General features: G+C 41.9%; 2 protein-coding genes across 7 annotated transcripts in view; one reads left to right on the forward strand and one right to left on the reverse strand.

Moving 5' to 3' along the window:
* LOC139435066 (uncharacterized) overlaps window positions 1–19,036 on the forward strand; it is a 38,997-nt gene extending 19,961 nt beyond the window's left edge. The window contains exons 1-14 of one of the 5 annotated variants that reach the window (XM_071205406.1): window positions 12,639–12,821; window positions 12,926–12,980; window positions 13,475–13,535; window positions 13,897–13,998; window positions 14,082–14,132; window positions 14,956–15,030; window positions 15,127–15,420; window positions 15,511–15,633; window positions 15,729–15,786; window positions 15,945–17,278; window positions 17,876–18,181; window positions 18,283–18,403; window positions 18,629–18,653; window positions 18,749–19,036. In XM_071205406.1, the coding sequence (XP_071061507.1) occupies window positions 17,221–17,278; window positions 17,876–18,181; window positions 18,283–18,403; window positions 18,629–18,653; window positions 18,749–18,883 (645 nt within the window). In that variant the 5' untranslated portion in view covers window positions 12,639–12,821; window positions 12,926–12,980; window positions 13,475–13,535; ... (5 more) ...; window positions 15,729–15,786; window positions 15,945–17,220 and the 3' untranslated portion in view covers window positions 18,884–19,036. Of the gene's footprint in view, window positions 1–6,941; window positions 7,016–12,633; window positions 12,822–12,925; window positions 12,981–13,474; window positions 13,536–13,896; window positions 13,999–14,081; window positions 14,133–14,204; window positions 14,455–14,955; window positions 15,031–15,126; window positions 15,421–15,510; window positions 15,634–15,728; window positions 15,787–15,944; window positions 17,279–17,875; window positions 18,182–18,282; window positions 18,404–18,628; window positions 18,654–18,748 lie in introns of those variants that run through there. The other 4 variants (XM_071205411.1, XM_071205408.1, XM_071205410.1 and 1 more) reach the window with 4 other exon arrangements.
* On the reverse strand, window positions 10,100–12,198 carry gemin8 (gem (nuclear organelle) associated protein 8). Of its 2 annotated transcripts, none has more exons than XM_034100002.1 (3): window positions 12,155–12,198; window positions 11,092–11,467; window positions 10,100–11,009 (listed from the first exon to the last, which is right to left on the reverse strand). In XM_034100002.1, the coding sequence occupies exons 1-3, from the start codon at window positions 12,158–12,160 to the stop codon at window positions 10,750–10,752; spliced, it is 642 nt and encodes a 213-aa protein (XP_033955893.1). In that variant the 5' UTR covers window positions 12,161–12,198; the 3' UTR covers window positions 10,100–10,749. The 2 variants fall into 2 exon arrangements, with proteins under 2 accessions (XP_033955893.1, XP_033955886.1); XM_034099995.1 differs by having other exon boundaries at window positions 12,123–12,178.
* Window positions 19,037–19,621: the final 585 nt, after the last annotated feature.

A 19,621-nucleotide genomic window follows, 5' to 3' on the forward strand; every position in this document is an offset into this window, starting at 1 on the left:
TCAAATAAAATATGCAAACTCATGGGTAACCAAGCATGCATAGCCACACACATGCACGCGCACACGCACACACACACACACACGCACACACACACACACACACAGAGAGAGAAACATACACAGCTCACCGCCCACTCTCCATCTGGTGAGTTGAGAGAGAAGTGAGGGAAAGGAAAGAGAGGAAGAACATCATAGCAGAAAGTGAGAGACGGGGATATAACTCATTGTGTGTTTTAGTTTTCGCTGAAATAAAAATGGCCATGAGCATAAAAGGGGCCTGCTAATTTTTTCACATTTGTATTTTGTGGCTTTACTGTGACATGTCTCCGTGCTTTAATGTTCAAAAAGGTCTTTATTTTCCTAAGAATACCAACAAATGTAAAGTCATCTCATCCCCCAATGAAAATAAACATAATATAATAGCACTCTAACTATACTTTAAAAATATAAATACTCTCCATGGTTCCCCTTGTGGAAAACCGTTCCTCTTAAATGGACCAATCAGAACTTCTTCACTACTAAACAGCCATGTGTCTGGCTTCATTAAAGAGGGGACCCTTTGTTTGCCTCTCAGGATGCCGATTGGCTGTGGGCAAAATGCCACGGGCCAATCGGAAATCAGGCAAGGTGAGTCCCTGGACCCCTGAGCAATGATTAACAGAGGGTGGGGTGTGTTTATATGCAGAAGCGGGGGTGCTTGTTTGCATCGTTCTCCCCATTTTCTAATAATATCCTGAAACAAAAGGACACCATCTGTCCTCTTTAATTTTGACCCACGTGGCCCAGACAAAGCCCCAGTTCAGAAACCCCCCACCCACACACACACACACACACACACACACACACACACACACACACACACCACACACACACACACACACACACACACACACACACACACACACACACACACACACACACACACACACACACACACACACACACACACACACACACACACACACACACACACACACACACACACACACACACACACACTGCAGACAAAGGTGCCCCTGATGTTTTCATCAGCTAACATGACGTTGAGTGTCTCCATTCACCCCGAGGGCTGGAATGAACACCCAGTCTGCACCATATGCCGGTCACCCATCACGACCACTTCTTCACATTTCAATGGCTCTCTGATACGGAGCCATGAAACCTGATCTGCTGCATGCATGAGTTCAAGTCTCAAGTCGTTATGAAGCATCTTGTGCAGATTAGAAGAGCCAGGTGTGAACATGAAGGAGAATCAGTGACAGGACGTGCAGTAAAAAGGGAATTTAAGATATTTTAAAGACAGCGTTTGGAAGAGAGCCTCGAAAATAACTACCACCATATCAGAAATGTGTTTTTAAGGACAAGGGCTAAGGATTACATATTTATTGATGTTTAATCTGTGTTTTTGTTCTGGTTTAACAGATTAATTGTCTAGAATGTCAAAAATGGATATTACACTTTCCTAACATCCACAATCATGGTATCCGAAAGCACTGGGGACTACAAATAAAATATAAACCAGCAAAACATCAATTCAACCAAAAATAAATATCTTTTTTAGCTTTAATAATGTCATAAATGATCAAAATAGGTGAAATAGTTCTGTCAATAATTTAATTGGAACCCAAATAACAAGCTTTCCTTGTGGATAATCAAGGAAATAGCAGGTGTAAGTGGCGTAATTCAGCTTCAGGAAAAAAGGCTTTTATTTGTAGTAGGAATGACTCACAGGCAGATCACACACACACACACACACACAGACACACACACTCAACAAAAACACAAACAAACTGTCAGCTTTGAGGGAGTGAGTTTCAAGTCCTATTTTCCTCCCAGAACCCCCATAATCCCTCACTGGGTCACACAGATTAAGGCCTTGTCCAGAGGATGAGATACAGTGCGCCCTGGCACTCTTTACCATCACTTTGACACACACACACACACACACACACACACACACACACACACACACACACACACACACACACACACACACACACACACACACACACACACACACACACACACACACACACACACACACACACACACACACACACACACACACACACACACACACACACACACACTGTCCAATGTTTGGAGTCAGGCCCTAACCTCAGCAGCTTTCTGATTGGACGCAGTTTTTGATGCATGTGCTGTTTACCTCGGCCCAGATCTGAGCAGATGTTAGTGGTCGTGATGCAAAGTGGGCGGGGCTTTACATTTGTTAGACATAGCTCGTCATTTGGTTGTTGTTCTAGCACTGGTGATACATTTGTGTTGTTCCAAAAGACTTAGCAACACTCATCATACTGTGTATTATCTTAGCTTTTCTCCTTTAAGAGAGAAGAAGGCCAAACAGACCGGATCTTGAACTCATCCAACAAAAAGTCTACAATAGCGGCCTTCACAAAGCGCACAATGACAAAGCGCAACGATGCCACCTTTCACTGCATTCATCCAATAGTCTATGTCGACCTCAGTGAGTCACTGAAGACCTTTGGAAACACTAATATATCTGTGCAATACTTTCTGGCAATCCATCCATTTAAACTGGAATAAAGCGACATATCAACACAATACAATCCCTAAGCAACATTTCTCAATTGTTGTATTTAATATGTGGCTGAAGAGAAAGAGAGAGAATGATTTGGCCTCGGCAGCTCATCAAATCAACTGTGTGCTCGTGTTCAGGGTCAGGGGTCACGTATAATCCCCTTCAGCCATATAACATGACAAATGAGAAATAATAAAGCCAGGTTCTCCAAAGACAAAATCCATGAACACAGTCAGCTGTTTCGACCTTAAAAAAGGTTTTCTTTGTGTGTATAAATGCCCCTTTGGAAGCCTTATGTTCAGCCACGCCCCCTCTGACTTTGCTAAATCACATATCATCTTCATTTCATCCGATTCCTGAGCATCTGAAACCTCAGCTGCTCTCGCTTTCTTATCTTCCTCCACAATTCCTGGCGTTCATTAAAGGGAAAGCCTGTCGAGGGCCTGTCTTCCCTCATTACAGCGAGACAGAGAAGGAAAAAAAGAAAGTGGATTCTCAATTTAGGTCGTCCAAAAGTAATGAGGACGTCGCAGCTCCTTCATGTCATCAGATTAATGGGAGAGAAGAAGAAGAAGAAGAAGGACACAGCAGTCTCTGGACGCTTCAAATTGATTTTCAAACTTCACTTTTTGCACAACAGGCCCTTGTGACGGTCAGATCCTCGACATCAGAGCGCTCTGATCGCACAGTGATACCGGCTCTGCTGTTGCCATGGAGACGTCTAACACCCGTGGTAGGCTGCGCTCGCTCAGTTTTAGCGATGCTATCAGTTCCCAGAAAAAAAAACTCCTCATATGGCCTCGCAACAGCTTGAGGCAGAAACAGAAAATGAAATGTATAAGATGTCTGAGAGTTATCAGAGAGATGATCTGTTGACATGCAGCTGATATATTGGTACGGCTTTCTGCGCTGAGAGCATAAGAGGGTCACTCATCGTGAGGATAATGGAGTGAAGCTAGCATTGGCTCCCACGACAAAAAGACAACGGGGTTTTCCTATTGGATGTCCATTGGAGTTCTCACTTGATCTGTTACCTCGATACAAATCCCCGGTGTTGTTAAGATACTGGTTATTGTCTACCTGTGCGATTAAGCATGTCTTGTGTCTGGCGCAGACCGTGGATGTATTAGGCGCAGATGCTGTCTGTCAGGCTTTGAGCTGGGATCCCAGAGGTTGACCTCACTGTGACCTCAGCGTCAGTAGTCCCAAGCCTCGGGAAATCACTGCTGACGACTGTACTGGAGCTGTTTGTGTCGGACTAGTTACAACCAGGCTGTTCTTCACACGTTATCTAAAGCAATATAACAATAGCTGCGGTTCCTATCATGTCAGCCTATTATCCGTCTTTTTATGTCCACAAATATTCTGTCAGCCATTACAAAGATGTAACATTGAAATAACAAAGCAGAAATAATATAAATGTTAAATGTTAAATGTATAAATGTTTTCCTGTTGGACTCATGAAATGTGTCAAATATTCTCCTACAGTACATGCAACAGTTTGAGCTTCATACTCTGTTATTGGCTATTTCTTTAACTGCCTCCATCAGTCAAATAAAAGCTGGAAAACAGGGCATCGTTTGAGCAAACACAATCATACAAAGACAACACACACACACACACAAACAGTGTCTCAGCTTTATAAGCCTCTTGCTGTCGCTTGAGGCGAACCCTTGCCGTTTGAATGGGCTTCAGGCCGATTCAAAAAGGGAAACCTTTGGCACCGATCCGCCAGAGCGTCGCACCTGCCACCGTTTCATCTCTCATCTGGGAAGTCCCTTTCATTTCTCTGCTTTGAGTCAGAGTGTGTGTGTGTGTGTGTGTGTGTGTGTGTGTGTGTGTGTGTGTGTGTGTGTGTGTGTGTGTGTGTGTGTGTGTGTGTGTGTGTGTGTGTGTGTGTGTGTGTGTGTGTGTGTGTGTGTGTGTGTGTGTGTGTGTGTGTGTGTGTGTGTGTGTGTGTGTGTGTGTGTGTGTGTGTGTGTGTGTGTCTGTGTCATGGTATATATTCAGATCCTGGTCCTTTAATCTGCGCTGGTGATGGTGACCCAGTTTCCCCCACCCTCAGCCGTCGGTCGCCAAGGAGACGCTTCCCTTTCATCCCGACACAGCACCGTCGGATGCTGACAAAAGTTATGCCGTCTCAAACACACTCAGGATGTCATCAAACACACACACACACACAACCTCAATTGTTATCGTGATTTGGAGTTTTAAAGGAGGTGAGCCACAGCTGAAGGCACATGAGCAACTTTGATGCAAATTCATGCAAACCCATCCCGTGCTTCGTCATCACGTGCCGCCGGAAACACTTCGGTGTATTTGCATGCGATTGCAAAGTTTGATGTGTTGGTGATCATCACACACAAACATGAACATACACCAACTCTCTACTGGAACATGCAACCATGAGACGGGTTGATTGGTAATACGACAATTTGTCCTCCTAAATATAGATATGTTTTGCTTTTCTCTTTTTCACATCATATTAGAGTGAATGGGTTTTATGGTATTATAATAATAATAATAAATTATATTTTGATATTGCTTTTCTCGGACTCAAAGACGCTTTACAGTGTGAGGGAGGGTAGACAAACAAGGACAGGCAAAAACCAACATTATATAGGCCTAACACTAATGTGTGTTTTGGAGCGCTAGCCAATAGAAGCTGGATTGTTCCATAGTGATGTCACTGTGTTCCGGAAGAAAGCAAAGATGTCCAATGGAGGCGTTTCAGGCTATTATTCTACAATAACGGCAAAAACATCTCTGATAAATCTCCATTATTTACCATATCTGACTCCTGTCAACACTGATGGCTTAACTGACACTCACCTCACCTCACCTCACCTCTGCTCACACACACACACACACACACACACACACACACACACACACACACACACACACACACACACACACACACACACACACACACACACACACACACACACACACACACACACACACACCACACACACACACACACACACACACACACACCACACACACACACACACACACACACACACCACACACACTCATCCCCCCGCCACCCCTCCGTCCAGCAATTTATCCGACGAGCCGCTAATCCGCTGGCCCAGATTTGGTCCAAAGTCTGCTCCACATGATGTTGTGTTGCCTTCGTCATCCCAACAACTGCACACACACACACACACACACACACACACACACACACACACACACACACACACACACACACACACACACACACACACACGCACACACACACACACACCCCACCATGTGACATCTCCAGCGGTCATGTGACTTGCTGCTGCACCTGTGACCTACTGTACTGACGTGTAGCAGTGTGGGATGAGAGCTGCTTCCACACCGTGAGTCACTGTGGGTGGGTTCATCATCTTCATCATCATCTCAATCAATCAATCAATCAATGTTTATTTATATAGCCCAATATCACAAATGTTACATTTGTCTCAGTGGTCTTCACAGTGTGTACAGAATATCAGTATGACAATACGACACCCTCTGTCCTTAGACCCTCACATCGTACAAGGAAAAACTTCCAAAGAAAACCCAGTTTAAAGGGAAAAATGGGAGAAACCTCAGGGAGAGCAACAGAGGAGGGATCCCTCTCCCAGGACGGACAGACGTGCAATAGATGCCGTGTGTAAATTGAAAAGATAATACATTTGCAACATAGGTAGTCCAAATGTTTGGAAATGCATGTGTGTATAATAGGAAGATGATCATCTTCATCATCATCTTCATCATCACTCCGGGGGTGGCAGAGCGGCAGGGGGAGGTGTGCTGCATATATTTATATATTTATTCCGATTCGGCCTATTTTTCGCCCGAGTGGGCTCGTGCGATCAGATGTATGACTGTTCACATGTGCCAGAATCTGAAAGGACGCCTGGGAGCTTAGTGCATCGCAGCGTCACCATGGCAACAGGTTCTCTCGACGAGGACCACTCCTGACACAGAAGTAGTAGCCGATGGGCTGAGATCAAAATAAATAAATGCAGGACAAGAAACAGGCTAAATATGGAAGCAAATATGGGATTTAAGAGGCGGGTCGGTGCAGTGTGGTTTTGGTACACCATATGGAAAACATTCATAATCCATAATGAAGAGGGCAGGTTTTAGGTTTCTGAGATAGATTTTGAAACTGGATCCACAACATCAATTCAAAACTAACGGGAAGATAGAACAACATTGCTAGTAAAAGAAGAGATACCCCTTCCTTGCCTGAGCTCCACCCCCTGCACACCTGCTCCCAATCCCCTCCTTAATATATCTCCTCACTTCCTAGCTCAAAGGCCTGGTCACACCATCCTTTGAAATAGTAAATGTATTTAAAGGAAAGTCTCTTTTGTGCTTGCTTCTACCTTTAGCACACTGGCTAAAGGTAGTTCTCCGACTACCCTTTAAGATTTTAACTTTTGCTGCCTGCTTTTGATCATCGTACATGTAAGTCCTCTACCTAATTGTACCTCATGTCTGAATGGTCACCCTTGAGTTCCAAAACTCTTGCTAGACTTGCTGCCTGATGACTTATCCTAGCCTTAACAATTGGAGGACAATACTTTACCTTAAAGGGACCCTATTCTGCTCATGTTGGGGTTCATATTTGTATTTTGTGCCTAACTTCTTCCCACGCTTTAATGTCCAAACGGGTATTTTCTCTGAGTGCTGTGCTGCAGCACGAGAGGGATGACCACACAAAGCATAGAGGGCCCTTTAATCTTGTTAAAATAGTTGTGTTGATTTAAATACACAACTATCAGAGTTTGAACACTCTAAGATAGTTTTGAAAAGCTGCCCTGGAGTCATATCAACACTCATCAACTCCTGATAATCACAACTGAAAATCAACACTTGTTAATGTTGCACGATGTGCTCTGCAGTTCTGAGCTTGGAGGTTTGGAGGACTGACTGAAGGGAAATATAACAGTTGTTTATGCACGAGTGGACTTATGGTTTTATTTAGCAATCCTTATTTATTGATATAGCTATAATTAAGACTCAGTTAAACTGTCTGCACACTGCTATAACCAGGTCAGTAGATTGTTCCACTTTCCCCCCCCAGCCGAGTGATCATTTATTCCTTCAGAATAAAAGCCTTCTTTAAGAAATGTGCAGCCTTTGAAGTGTGTCAGCTTGTCGGCTGTTACATTCGGCATCAATGCTGCAGATCAGCGAAGCAAATGCTCCAGAGAGGATGCGAGAGGATATGCACACGTCCACGAGACGAAGGCTGCAGCGAGCACAAAGAGAGAATTCGAGGAGGAGGAGGAGGAGGAGGAGGAGGAGGAGGAGGAGGAGGAGGAGGAGGAGGAGGAGGAGGAGGAGATGAAAGACGGGATGCTGACGATGATGAGACTAAAGTAGCAGTTTTGGGGGGAACAGGCAAAAGAAGAGACGTTTTACGATGGCTTCCTGCAGAGAAATGGCTGCGGTTCCCCTCGTCGCAGTAAATCATGTCACTCCACTCCTTCCTGTCTGTTCTCAACTTCTCACCGGCCTGAAGGCGATACACAGGCCTGCTGCTTTATTGGAAACAGATGTTGTGAATGAAAGAGAAACGCGAGGAGAAGTTGTAGGATCGGTGGCCCTCTGAATGCTGCGTTTCAATCCTCAATGTCTGCAAATCACTCATCAGAAACCAGTAGCCTCTTAAATCTGTGTTCTATCATCTCAAGTTGAATATGTGTTTTATTCATGCACCTCCTCCTATGATCAATGGCCTCAAATATACAGCAAGCTACCAAAAGCATTCAAAAATGACTCAAAGAAGTGTTACTACTAAAAAAGATGCCGCATTCATAGAAAAACACACAGAAAATGGCTAAAAATAGATGCAAAACTACTACAGAGAGCACAACCAATAGGAGACACACAATGAAACAAATAGATGCAAAATGACTAAAAGTAGATTATTTGAGACTCTTTGGTTTTAAGTGTCTTTAGATTGGGTGAGGGGCCCCTTACATGTCCCCAGGGGCCATTTGTCTTATATCTTTGAATCTTATAGAAATGAAGAACATCTGCACTTCCTGTGGCACTTCCACAGCACACAACAGACATTGTTTCCCACATGGTCCGGCTCTTTAATCCACAGTGATGGAGCTCTTAATCCAATCAGCATCAAACTCTCACATGAGGAGCTGACGCGGAGGATACAGTCACTTTTTATCTTGCAAGAGGAGATGTTTGCACCAGAAATATCTTTTAAAAGACACTGCATTTTTGAGAGTGTTCAGGTAAAACTCGCATTATATCTTTGAATAAACCTGGAAAATGCATGCAGTATTGGAATATTTTGTATAACTTGCTCCTATTTTGCTGTTATGTCCTCTGACATGCAACCCACTGCACACTTTTGCATGTATTTTCTTCCCCATGCATTGCATTGTATTTATCTGCAGCGTGCACACTTTGAGTGCGCCAAGATGTCCAAAACTAACTTCCTCCAGAGGATAATGTTGCTAAAACTTCCAAAAAGCTGCAAGAACTTTAAAGACTGTCTTTGTTTAAGCATTTTTATAAGTAATTATCAGACAGGCAAATAAGAATCACACACGCTGCTTCATGCGCAACACACGCGCGCGTCAGCTGACAGCATCACAACAACAACAACAAAGCAACAACAAAAACAACCCCAATTCTTCTACTGTTGAGACAAAAGCAAATACAAATGTAGAGAATAGTTCACTTACCCATGTTTCAGCTGGCTCTAACTAAAGTAAGTGACACAGAGGTTTCCACAGGTTTGGAGGGGGGTGCAATGTGCATACACAAACAACTGGACGTCCCGGTTAGGAATCGGTGGGGGCGGGGGTTAAGCGGTGGAAACGTGACGTCACTGCATCTAGAAATGGATCAGACTCCTTAATCCTCTCCAAGTGTCCTGATTTGTTCTCCACGCGCTATTAAATACAAAGGAAAGCTACTGTATTATTTAGAGGCATTATTTACCAAACTGCATACTATTCTAAATATCTCCCATTTTTGAGTGATATTCTTAGCTAATTATTTTGGGTAAAAATGCGAAGTGTGTATGCTAGCAATACATTTAATTAATCCCAAAACTTAATTGAAAGTATTATTTTTAAACAGTGAACTATAGAATACATCTATAATAAGATAATAACAGAACACATTCCTTAAATTAAGTTGTGGAAAGTAGTATTGAGGTAGTTGTACTTTACTGGAGTGTTCTGCTACTTTAACTATGGTTAAAGATTTAACAACCGCAGTAAACTTCAGTACTTTTTTTGGAGTATTTTTACAATCTTATGTTGGAGCTTTTACTTAACCTGCATATTTGTTTACTTAAGTGCACATTTCTTTTATACATACTATATCTTAGATGTAGAAAAGAACTGCCCAAAAGCTGCTTTTTGAGATTATCTGTTAGGCTCAGAGTTTGAAAAAATGTAGCTTCAGTAATGCCTGATGCTTTTTAGCAGAGAACTAATAGTCATAAAGAAAATCCAGAACTAGAGTGCTATTAGAAAAAAGTGAAATAGAGAAATCACAACTGACAGCAGCTTTTATCAGAAAACACTTTATTATGAACAGGTTTGAAATTAAAGTCCTTCAGTTTAAAAAAAGGCAAAGGGTGGTGGAAGCACAAGATAAAACAGAATAGTGAACGCTCCTGAGGAGCAAATGTCTTTGAACGCGATGAACTGTCAGAATGAGAGAGGCAGCATCAACAAATCTCTCTTTGAGGAAACAGGAATATCAGATGCGGTCACGTGGGAACGCTCCTACATTTAGGAGAGGAAGGGGGGGGGGGGGTGGTTAAACTGAGTTGACATGCAAAAGAGGAGCAATGTAGCATCAGTGAGGAAGAGGGTGAACAGAAACACAAGAGGAAATACATTTGAATATATTTACATCACGTACAGGAGCGCTTTACTTAACCAGACTTCACTGGAATCTCTCAAAAAGACTCTTATATAATAACTTCTGTTAAAGCCACAACAATTCTAAATGATGTGAGCATAACAATCGTTTTCATTTGGAGCAGCAGCTGAGGGGTCGGTGACATTCGCGTCTGGCTGAGCGGAAGATCTACTTTTTGGTGTGCTTAAAATAACCCCTCAGTTCACCCACACTGTTACTTCCACATCAGCAGCTTCGATCCAGTGGCGTCTCACGGGCAGATCGGAGGAGGGGTTCCTGCAGAGCAGGCGTCACAGTTTCAGCGGGATGACGGGCCAGTATTTGGGCTGTTTGAGGTCACAGTGTCTGTCGAAGTTGAGCTGCATGGCCGCCTCCATGGCCTGGATCTTGGCGGCGTCCTCGCCGTAAAGCTTCTTCATCTCGGCCCCGCGTCTCTCTCCGGGTCTCTCTGAGGGGGGGGCCATGCTGTTTCTCCAGGAGCCGCTGCGCAGGTCCTGGTCTGCAGGCACGTAGCTCTCATGCTCCTCCGCCTCGATCTGCTGCTGCTTCTCTGCAAGGACAAGAACAATGGATTCAGGGAATGCACTAAACTATGATGTCACACTCTTTCTCTCAGCGCCCTGTTCTCTTACTCAGCTCCACTCTGTGTTTCTCTGAGTGGGCGAAGTACTCCCGCAGCTCCTCGCTGATCACCATGTTGCTGACGTCACACTCGATCTCGCTGTCCGAGCTGCTCTCCTCATCCCCGTCCTCTGCGTCTTCCTGTCCTGCGTTCCAGTCTGCGTACCGCTGGCTGCTGGGACACGGCTCCTGGCTGTGAGCCTGGCTGTGAGGGTGGCTGTGAGGGTGGCTGTGAGCCTGGCTGTGAGGCGGGCCGTAGGCGGCCTCCAGGGCCTTCCTGTAGGCCCGCTGGTGCCTCTGGTGCCAAGCCATGGCTTGCTGGTAGTGCTGCCAGTAGCGGCTGTACACAGGGCTGGAGAACCTGGACATCACACTGCTTATGTTCTCCTAGTAGTGAGAAAGATTGATGGTTATTGCATTGTTTTCTCAGTCTTTTCTTAACAAGCCAGTTTTAGATAACTTTAGAAGCTATTCCAGGCACTTTTGCACAGAAATGTTTCTAACTGGCAGTGAATCAGATCAAACACTTAATGTGTTGTCAACTTCCAAAGATCAGAGGATAATGGAAACAGAGTTCCTACAGCTCAGGGCAAGTTACATCTAAGACTTTGTTATGCCACTAAAAATGAAAAAAACATTCAAACCAAAATTGTACTTCCTGATGTAAGCAAGTAAAAGTATGTTTTGAACTGAATGCAAACGTTTGGGCAACTTTTCTCTCGGTCGATTGCTCTGAATAGACTTTTGAAGTAATGAATTTTACCCCGTTATGTTTTAAGAATTTATAAGGATGAATTAGAAAGCTGGCAAAATGTCACGTTATTACTAATTCTGAAAGATAAACCTAGCATATTAAGAGGAAGCAGCTGAATAAGAATACGTTAAACTACTATAGTAATAATACGACTCGAAAACAGTTAACTTTCAGGGTTTAAAAGGAATGGCAGAAACACGCTGCGGACATTTTAAAAGCATCAAATGAACGCCAAAAACTAAACCGTGCAACTAAAGTTAATACATGTGAAGTTTAAGATGTATTTACTTGCTGTAAGCATCTCATTTGCGCACATTTACCTCCATGTTGTGTTGTGATGGATACTTCCGGGTAGACTGGTAGATTTCCCAGCAGCCTTTGGGCGAAGGCAAATACATCTTGTTAATTGGCGCCATCTAGCGGACACTGCGCGCTCCTGCAGGACATACGATTGCTAATATTAATCCTATCAATTAAATTATTGCAGCAGAATTAAGTTAAACAAATAACAGAAATATATAGACATAGTATGGATGGAATTTGACATAGTATTAGGTGTAATACTCTTGTAGTAAAACCGAGTAAAACACGATATATAGTAGTGTTTTGTCTCGTTGTATCTGTTAAGTTAATGTATTTAGTTCTGTCTTGTCTTGTGCCTATGTTGTCTTGTGACTTCCTGTTTTATTTTGTAGGAACCTCACCCTCTCGTTTCGGATGGACCCCGCCCTGATTGTTTTCACCTGTGTCCCCTTACCCTATCTAGAGGCCCTGTCTGTCTCCCTTTGTCTTGTGCTAGTTCGCCTCGTACCATCTATCAGACAGCGTCAGGTCCATGTTTTTATATTGTCCTTTTGTATCCGAGCCAAGTTTTGTTTGATGCTCTGTCTTTTTGGATTTTTGACTATTACCTGGTTTTTCTCATCCTCCTAAGAATGTTTTTTATTGTCTCATATGTTTACCTCTATTGAGTGATTTTCTGTTATAGTGAGATATCTTCTATTTCGACCAGTTTTGAAAGCCTTTTTGTCTAATAATGCTCTTTTTATCCATGTTTACAGCCTCTTACAGTTTGTTCTGTTTTGTTTAAGGTGAACCTATAAGGCTGTGGACATGGGCATGCATGACATTTCATCAGCGTCAAAGGTGAAGTCTAATCTCTATCACAGTCTATAAATCAAAATGATATTCATTTTCCTACGTAATTTGACTTCACGTGTACTCAAGCTGTTTTCAGAAGGTTGAAACCTACTTTTTCTAAATGAGAGAAATATATGTTTTTAACTTAATGTGAGCAAGGACACAATTCTATTTCAGGACGAGGGTGTGTAAAACTGAGTATTTCTGCACTGTGTGTGTGAGAGAGACATGTTTGAGTGTATATCTGGGTCATGCTTTGGCTCGGGGCTTCAGAGCTTTCAGAGCGATGCAAAAAGACAGATGTGGCTTTTCAAAACACATTTGCTCTTCTGATGTCTGACTGGATGAGTGAACACAAAATAAAGTGTTTTCTATATTGCGAAAAAAAATGTTTTCTCAACATTATCAATTATGACTTCCTTGAATATCAGATTGCTGTGTAAGTAGCAGTCAATGTATAAATAAGTGGGTTATAAATGCTATGTTCTTCTTTTAAAAAGATTGAAATACCATGGCTGTGCTGCTCCGACCTCCTGGGAATCCTTCTGTTCCTGTGTGAAGGTAGGTCTGCAGGAAGTATTTACTTTACTGAGGTACTAAAACAACGCTTTATCCATCCAAATATGAAGATGCAACATGTTCCAAATCAGGGTTATATAATCATTTATGGTGTGTTTTAATATTTGATATATGGTGGCCAGTTCAATGTACCGCAATGCTTCCTCTTCTACAGTATCATTTGTAGCTTTGTCTCTGTATCCACTACGTTTCTTTAAAAACGACCTTGTTTTCAAGTACGAGTACTTAGTTACTAGGCTTTGTAGGTCTGAACCATGATCTGTCACACAGCCATGCCCAACAGGTCTTTCATTTCTTGTCCTTCTTTTTGTAGTTAAAGCTCATTATAAATGTTTGTGCACAGGGAAAGCCCTTTACTCGGCATGGCAGCTGAAATGGATCAGAGTGCCGCACATGGACATCAGGACCAGGCCCGGTTCTGGGAGGAGATCCCGGAAGCACAAAGGTAAATATACAACATGTTAAGTAGGAGTGTAACATGTGTTAGATGACGTTAACCCGCTTTTATCTTATTTGTTCTCTTTTCAGACTCGGTTGGCACCTCCTGCAGGATGTAAATCAGCTAAGGATTCAGGCGTGGTCAGTCGAGTGCTCCAGCAGTGTGATACATGAATGCTTAGGCCTATGAACCCGTCTCCTCCTCTTCCTCAGCTCCTGCAGCTCATGGTTTGCAGCTCTCGTCTGCAGCAGAGGTTGGAGCGCTGTCTCTGGACGCAGAGGGTCTTTATTCTCATGGTGACGGTGTTCACAGTTTTTTGTGCAGTCGCTCTGTACGTCCACTTCTCAAACGGCTACTCTATCTGGACCACGGCTAAAACCTGAGGGGAGGGTGCTCTCAATGTGGCTCTTTTTCTTGTCATAGCATGTGAACAAGGGATTGCACATTTAAACTGGCATACAAATAAACATAATCACTATATATATATATATATATATATATATATATATATATATATATATATGCATATCTATTCTAAAATGATTCTAAAGGGATTTTACTTGTATCAGAGTATTTCTACTATTTGGTATAACTACTTTTACCTGGGTATGACATTGGAAACTCCCTGTCTCTAAAGTGATGTTTGTTTTGTTAAAGTCCATTCCAAAATTCCTTTCTTCTGAAAAATAAAAAGTATTATTCTAAGTAAATCAAACTCTTCTGAAAATCCTTGTTTGCTTTAAATCCTGTGAAAATAAATAAATAATAACACTGCAACTAATCATCAAACACCTCGGCTTACAGGGTAAGTTTCCTATTGTTAAGAGAAGGAGAACCCCCGAAAGCACAATGGGTCCTCTTCAATGAGATCTAAAAGGGGCCTTGACATTACGGTTGAAGCACTTCCTTCTTCGGAAAGGTTTTCAGGTAGTTTGAGGTTAATATCTGCTCTTCCGCCTTTAGTTCGTCTACCGCCTGCAGAACTGTTACTCGTCTGTCAATATGGATGGACTGACTGACTCTGTCTTGGCTCTGAAGGTACAGTACAGGAGCTTTTCTTTGTCAGTTTGTACTTTGTTAGATAAGGAGTCAAATATCCTTTTAATTCGTTTTTTAACTTTACTTTTTTTGCAGTGACTATAGTGAAAACCATCGGGAGAGGACCAGACGTCACTGAAATATGTGTGAATACTCCACTGAGTAACATCACACTCTTAATGTGTAAGATCGGAGCAGAAAGGAATGCAGAGTGTCTTCTGCTGTATGAACCGAGAGAGGGCTTCGAGCATCAATGTGACTCCAGGTTCTCTCTGAAGACGGTGTTTCTCCACCTGATGAATTTCACAGCAGAGGATAGTGGGAAGCACACCTGTGAATGTGCTCATAATGGGGGAACATATATCCTGCATCTGAACATCACTGTGGAAGGTACATGTAGATTTTAAACACTTTTGCATCATGCCTACTTGGTGCATTTCTCACAAGCGTTCCTTTTCTAACCATTTTCTTTTCTTCAAGATGTTTTAGAGGATGCAGCATTTTCACTCAAATACCGACCCCAGGTATTTTGATTGGTGCAGCTGTATTCATCATCAGAACTGCAGTTACCATCTTGTGTGTCTGCAGGAGAATACATCAGGGGTGAGAGACTTCTTTAATATTCAGAATATTTCTTGAAGATGAGCTTTATTTTCTGTGTGTATTTGATGTTTTACTGACTCTTCCTTTCTTTAAAGTGTCTGTTCAAGGTCAGCCACATCTGGATCTTCTGTGTGTGAAAATACCGGCAATTTGGTGAGTGATGCTTTCTTTAAACATACTCTACTTACTGTAAATGTGTATAAAATAATATATAAATGATGGCCAAAACCTATATATCACACTACAGGAAAGGTAAAGCACATTAGGGCCTCTTTAAAATAAGTATTGCATTAAGATTAGTATTTTTCCAGGATGAAGATTACCCTGATGACCCCTACACAGCCCTCCAACAGCCAGACAGTGATCTCTACCAGAGTGTCTCTCATTCAGCCAGCAGAGAGACGGGTGCTTTGGAGAACCAGAAGAAACCCGGCAGAGAGACGGGTGCTTTGGAGAACCAGAAGAAACCCGGCAGAGAGACGGGTGCTTTGGAGAACCAGAAGAAACCCGGCAGAGAGACGGGTGCTTTGGAGAACCAGAAGAAACCCGGCAGAGAGACGGGTGCTTTGGAGAACCAGAAGAAACCCGGCAGAGAGACGGGTACTTTGGAGAACCAGAAGAAACCCGGCAGAGAGACGGGTGCTTTGGAGAACCAGAAGAAACCCGGCAGAGAGACGGGTGCTTTGGAGAACCAGAAGAAACCCGGCAGAGAGACGGGTGCAAGCTGCAAACTCCATGCTAACATGTAACCAAAGATCAAGAGAACAGCAGTGTACAACATGCTGGCAACTTTTGAGATGATCCTACAATAATATCCTTTTTATCATTAACAAATCAGCATTTATTATTAAAACTTGTCAGGTTTAAAGAAGGATTTTTATAAAATACAAAAAGAACAGTGAGCTACAGAATTAGCATATCACTTGTTTTTAAATCCTAGGTATTGTTGTTTTTTGTAAATGTTTCTAGTTCTCAGTCTTAGTTGATGAACTAATTGACAAAAATGTATTGTTTTTTGCCATGACTTCAGCTTTTAGTGTTGAATTATTGGATTTTCAAAAAGAAATTGCAACTGCATGATTGCTAACTAAATGATTAAAACACCTTAATATTCTAATATTGAAGAACAGTGTGTTTGTTGATGTGAACAAAGTGCTTGAAGTGAGATATGTTTTTGTAGCTTTTATAAAACTCTGCCAAATGCATTCGACACCCTGGTTTACTTGTTAAAGACGCGAGGAACCAAAATTGCATTGAGTTGCAGCTTTCTATTCACAGCCCGAGCTCAGGCCTCTAAATATGGTATGACCACAGAGCAGACGCCTCAGTATTAGCACGTTTTGTGACGTACAACTCGAGCTAACCTCAAGACCAATGGAGGCTACACTTGTAGACCCACCGATCTGCATCGACACCGGCATAAGAAGTGTTAAGATTCAGTAAGAGTGTCGTCATTTCAAAGCAGAAGCTCCTGTCAGCACTTCCTTTAATGACATTTCTCACCACCTGTGAGAGTGTGAGGTTTAGGTGTACAGAGATGTGCGTCCTCTTCTCTTCAGAACAGGATCCACTCACTTCTTGACTGGTATGGAAGCAAAATGGAGACTGTTCTTGGTTCTGCTTCTGCCACTGACTGCGTGCGAAGGTAATGTACAGAAAACAAGTTTTTTTAAATGTATGCAGGTTGTTTTTATCTGTCTTTGGTTTAAAGAGGAAATCTTAACAGCTTCACTTTTCTTCAGTGGGATTGAAATATGATTTAGTTTTCACAAAATCTACAACAACTGCTAACTCAAACTTTCTGCATTTCTTTTTTTTAAAGTTAATATCTGCCCTTTCACCTTTAATAGTTTAAAGAGTACAAATCATGCTCATTTGCAGGTTCATATTAGTATTGTGTGCCTCTACTGTGACAGGTTATATGCTTTAATGTTCAAAAAGGTCCTCTTTTCACCCTCTGTCTGAAACCAGAGCCCAGTCTGCTCTGGTTGACTAGCTGGCCGACTCAGTTGTGATTGATCACAATTTAGAGATGTCCCGCCCCTTAGCGCTTCACGTATGTGTTGGAGCACTAGCCAATAGAAGCTTGAGTGTTCAATAGTGATGTCATTATGTTCAGGAAGTAACCAGAGGAGTCCAACGGAGGTGTTTCAGGCAGAGGGGAGTGCTAGTGTATGCTAGTTTTACAATATGTTAAACTAAATAAATTCTCTTAAGCTTCTTAACTTTTGGTTTCTTGCAGTGTCTGTAGTGAAAACCATCGGGAGAGGACCAGACGTCACTGAAATATGTGTTAATACTACACAGAGTCCCATCACACTGATAGTGTGTAAGATCAGAACAGAAAGGAGCGGAGCAGAGTGTAATCTGCATGAACCGACAGAGGGCTTCGAGCATCAATGTGACTCCAGGTTCTCTCTGAAGACGGAGAATCAGACTGTGTTTCTCCACCTGATGAATTTAACAGCAGAGGATAGTGGGAACCACACCTGTGAATGTTCTTATCCTGCGGGAACATATATCTACCATCTGAACATCACTGTGGAAGGTAAGTGCAATATTACATCAAACTGTGTGTACATTCTTACAAATAGAGCGAATACCAGTGTGACATTTCTAACAATCATGTTTTTCTTTATTATATTTTAGAAGACGGAGAGGAAAGCATTTCAACGCAAATGCAGATCCCAGGTATTTTGATTGGTGCAGCTGTATTCATGATCATAACTGCAGTTACCCTCGGGTTCCTCTACAGAGAAGCACGTCAGAGGTAGGAGGCTTATTCAATATTCATTACTTTTATTTAGAAATGCTTCATAATGTCATAGCATTAGGCTCTTTTAAATAGCTATATTTAAATGCACTGCCGTCTTGGGTGTGACGTTCTTGTCTTTCAGTTCCATATAAAAAAAGACCCTGCCTTTCATTTCCTGTTGTTTAAATAACACAGAGTGAAACAGCATCAATACTAATGCATTGTTTTTTGACCCAACAGACCACAACGACAACCCCAAAACACGGTAACATACCTATACATTTAACATCTTCAAAAACAATTATGTGTTTTCATTTAATCTGGTTTTATATATATAAATATACACGTGTGTTTCTGCAGGAAGAGGACATAGAGCCGTACAGCACCTTCATGCAGAGAGAGAGCGGGCTTTATTCAACCGTCAGGATAAATATGAATAATCCCAATAGTTCACATGTTTCTGCCACAGGGGAAACTCTTTCTGGAAGCTTGTGAACAAGCGGTTTCCCACAAGAGGACACTGTTTTACTTTGTGAATAATCCTGTATCCCTAGGGAGTGGAATGACTGCAATTGTTAGAATGAATTCACTGTTATATCACACTGTAAAAATTATAAACTGTCTTAGAAATAAACAGTACAAACTAAATTGTTTTTTTGGGCGTAAATCAGATCCAGAATATGAACACATTATATTATACTATAATTAATTAGATTAGATACATATTTCATTTAGAATAAACAACAAATAGCAATTGTTTAGTCACGAAAATGATATGGAACATTTATTCTAATTCAATTTGATGGCAGGGATTTATGTTTGAGTAAATGACTATAATGAATATTTGCAATTTTGATACTTAAATAGGTCATTTTGATGCCTTCACTAACATACTTCTTCTTAAGTTTTTCTACAGTGTATCCACATATAATCAATCCTATTTTGATAGCATGCTCAGAAAGCACTTAGTGATGCGTGACGTGTCTTTAACTGCTGCCAGGTAGCACAGGTGCTTTCCAGGTTGATAGTTTTACATTTCCAAATGTGGGTTTAAATTACATGGTAGATATAAGATAGTCTTCCTGTGAAACACCTTCATACTTTACATTTAAACCTGGGACTTTCCTACTTAGTGTTATCTTGATGACTTTAGAGGTTTTTATATGAATTAATGTGATAATGATATCATCTTTATTCATTTTTATCCCCAAGGCTGCAAATTATAGTATTAGC

The sequence above is a fragment of the Pseudochaenichthys georgianus genome, chromosome 2, assembly GCF_902827115.2.
Source record: "Pseudochaenichthys georgianus chromosome 2, fPseGeo1.2, whole genome shotgun sequence".
Taxonomy (NCBI): Eukaryota; Metazoa; Chordata; class Actinopteri; order Perciformes; family Channichthyidae; genus Pseudochaenichthys; species Pseudochaenichthys georgianus.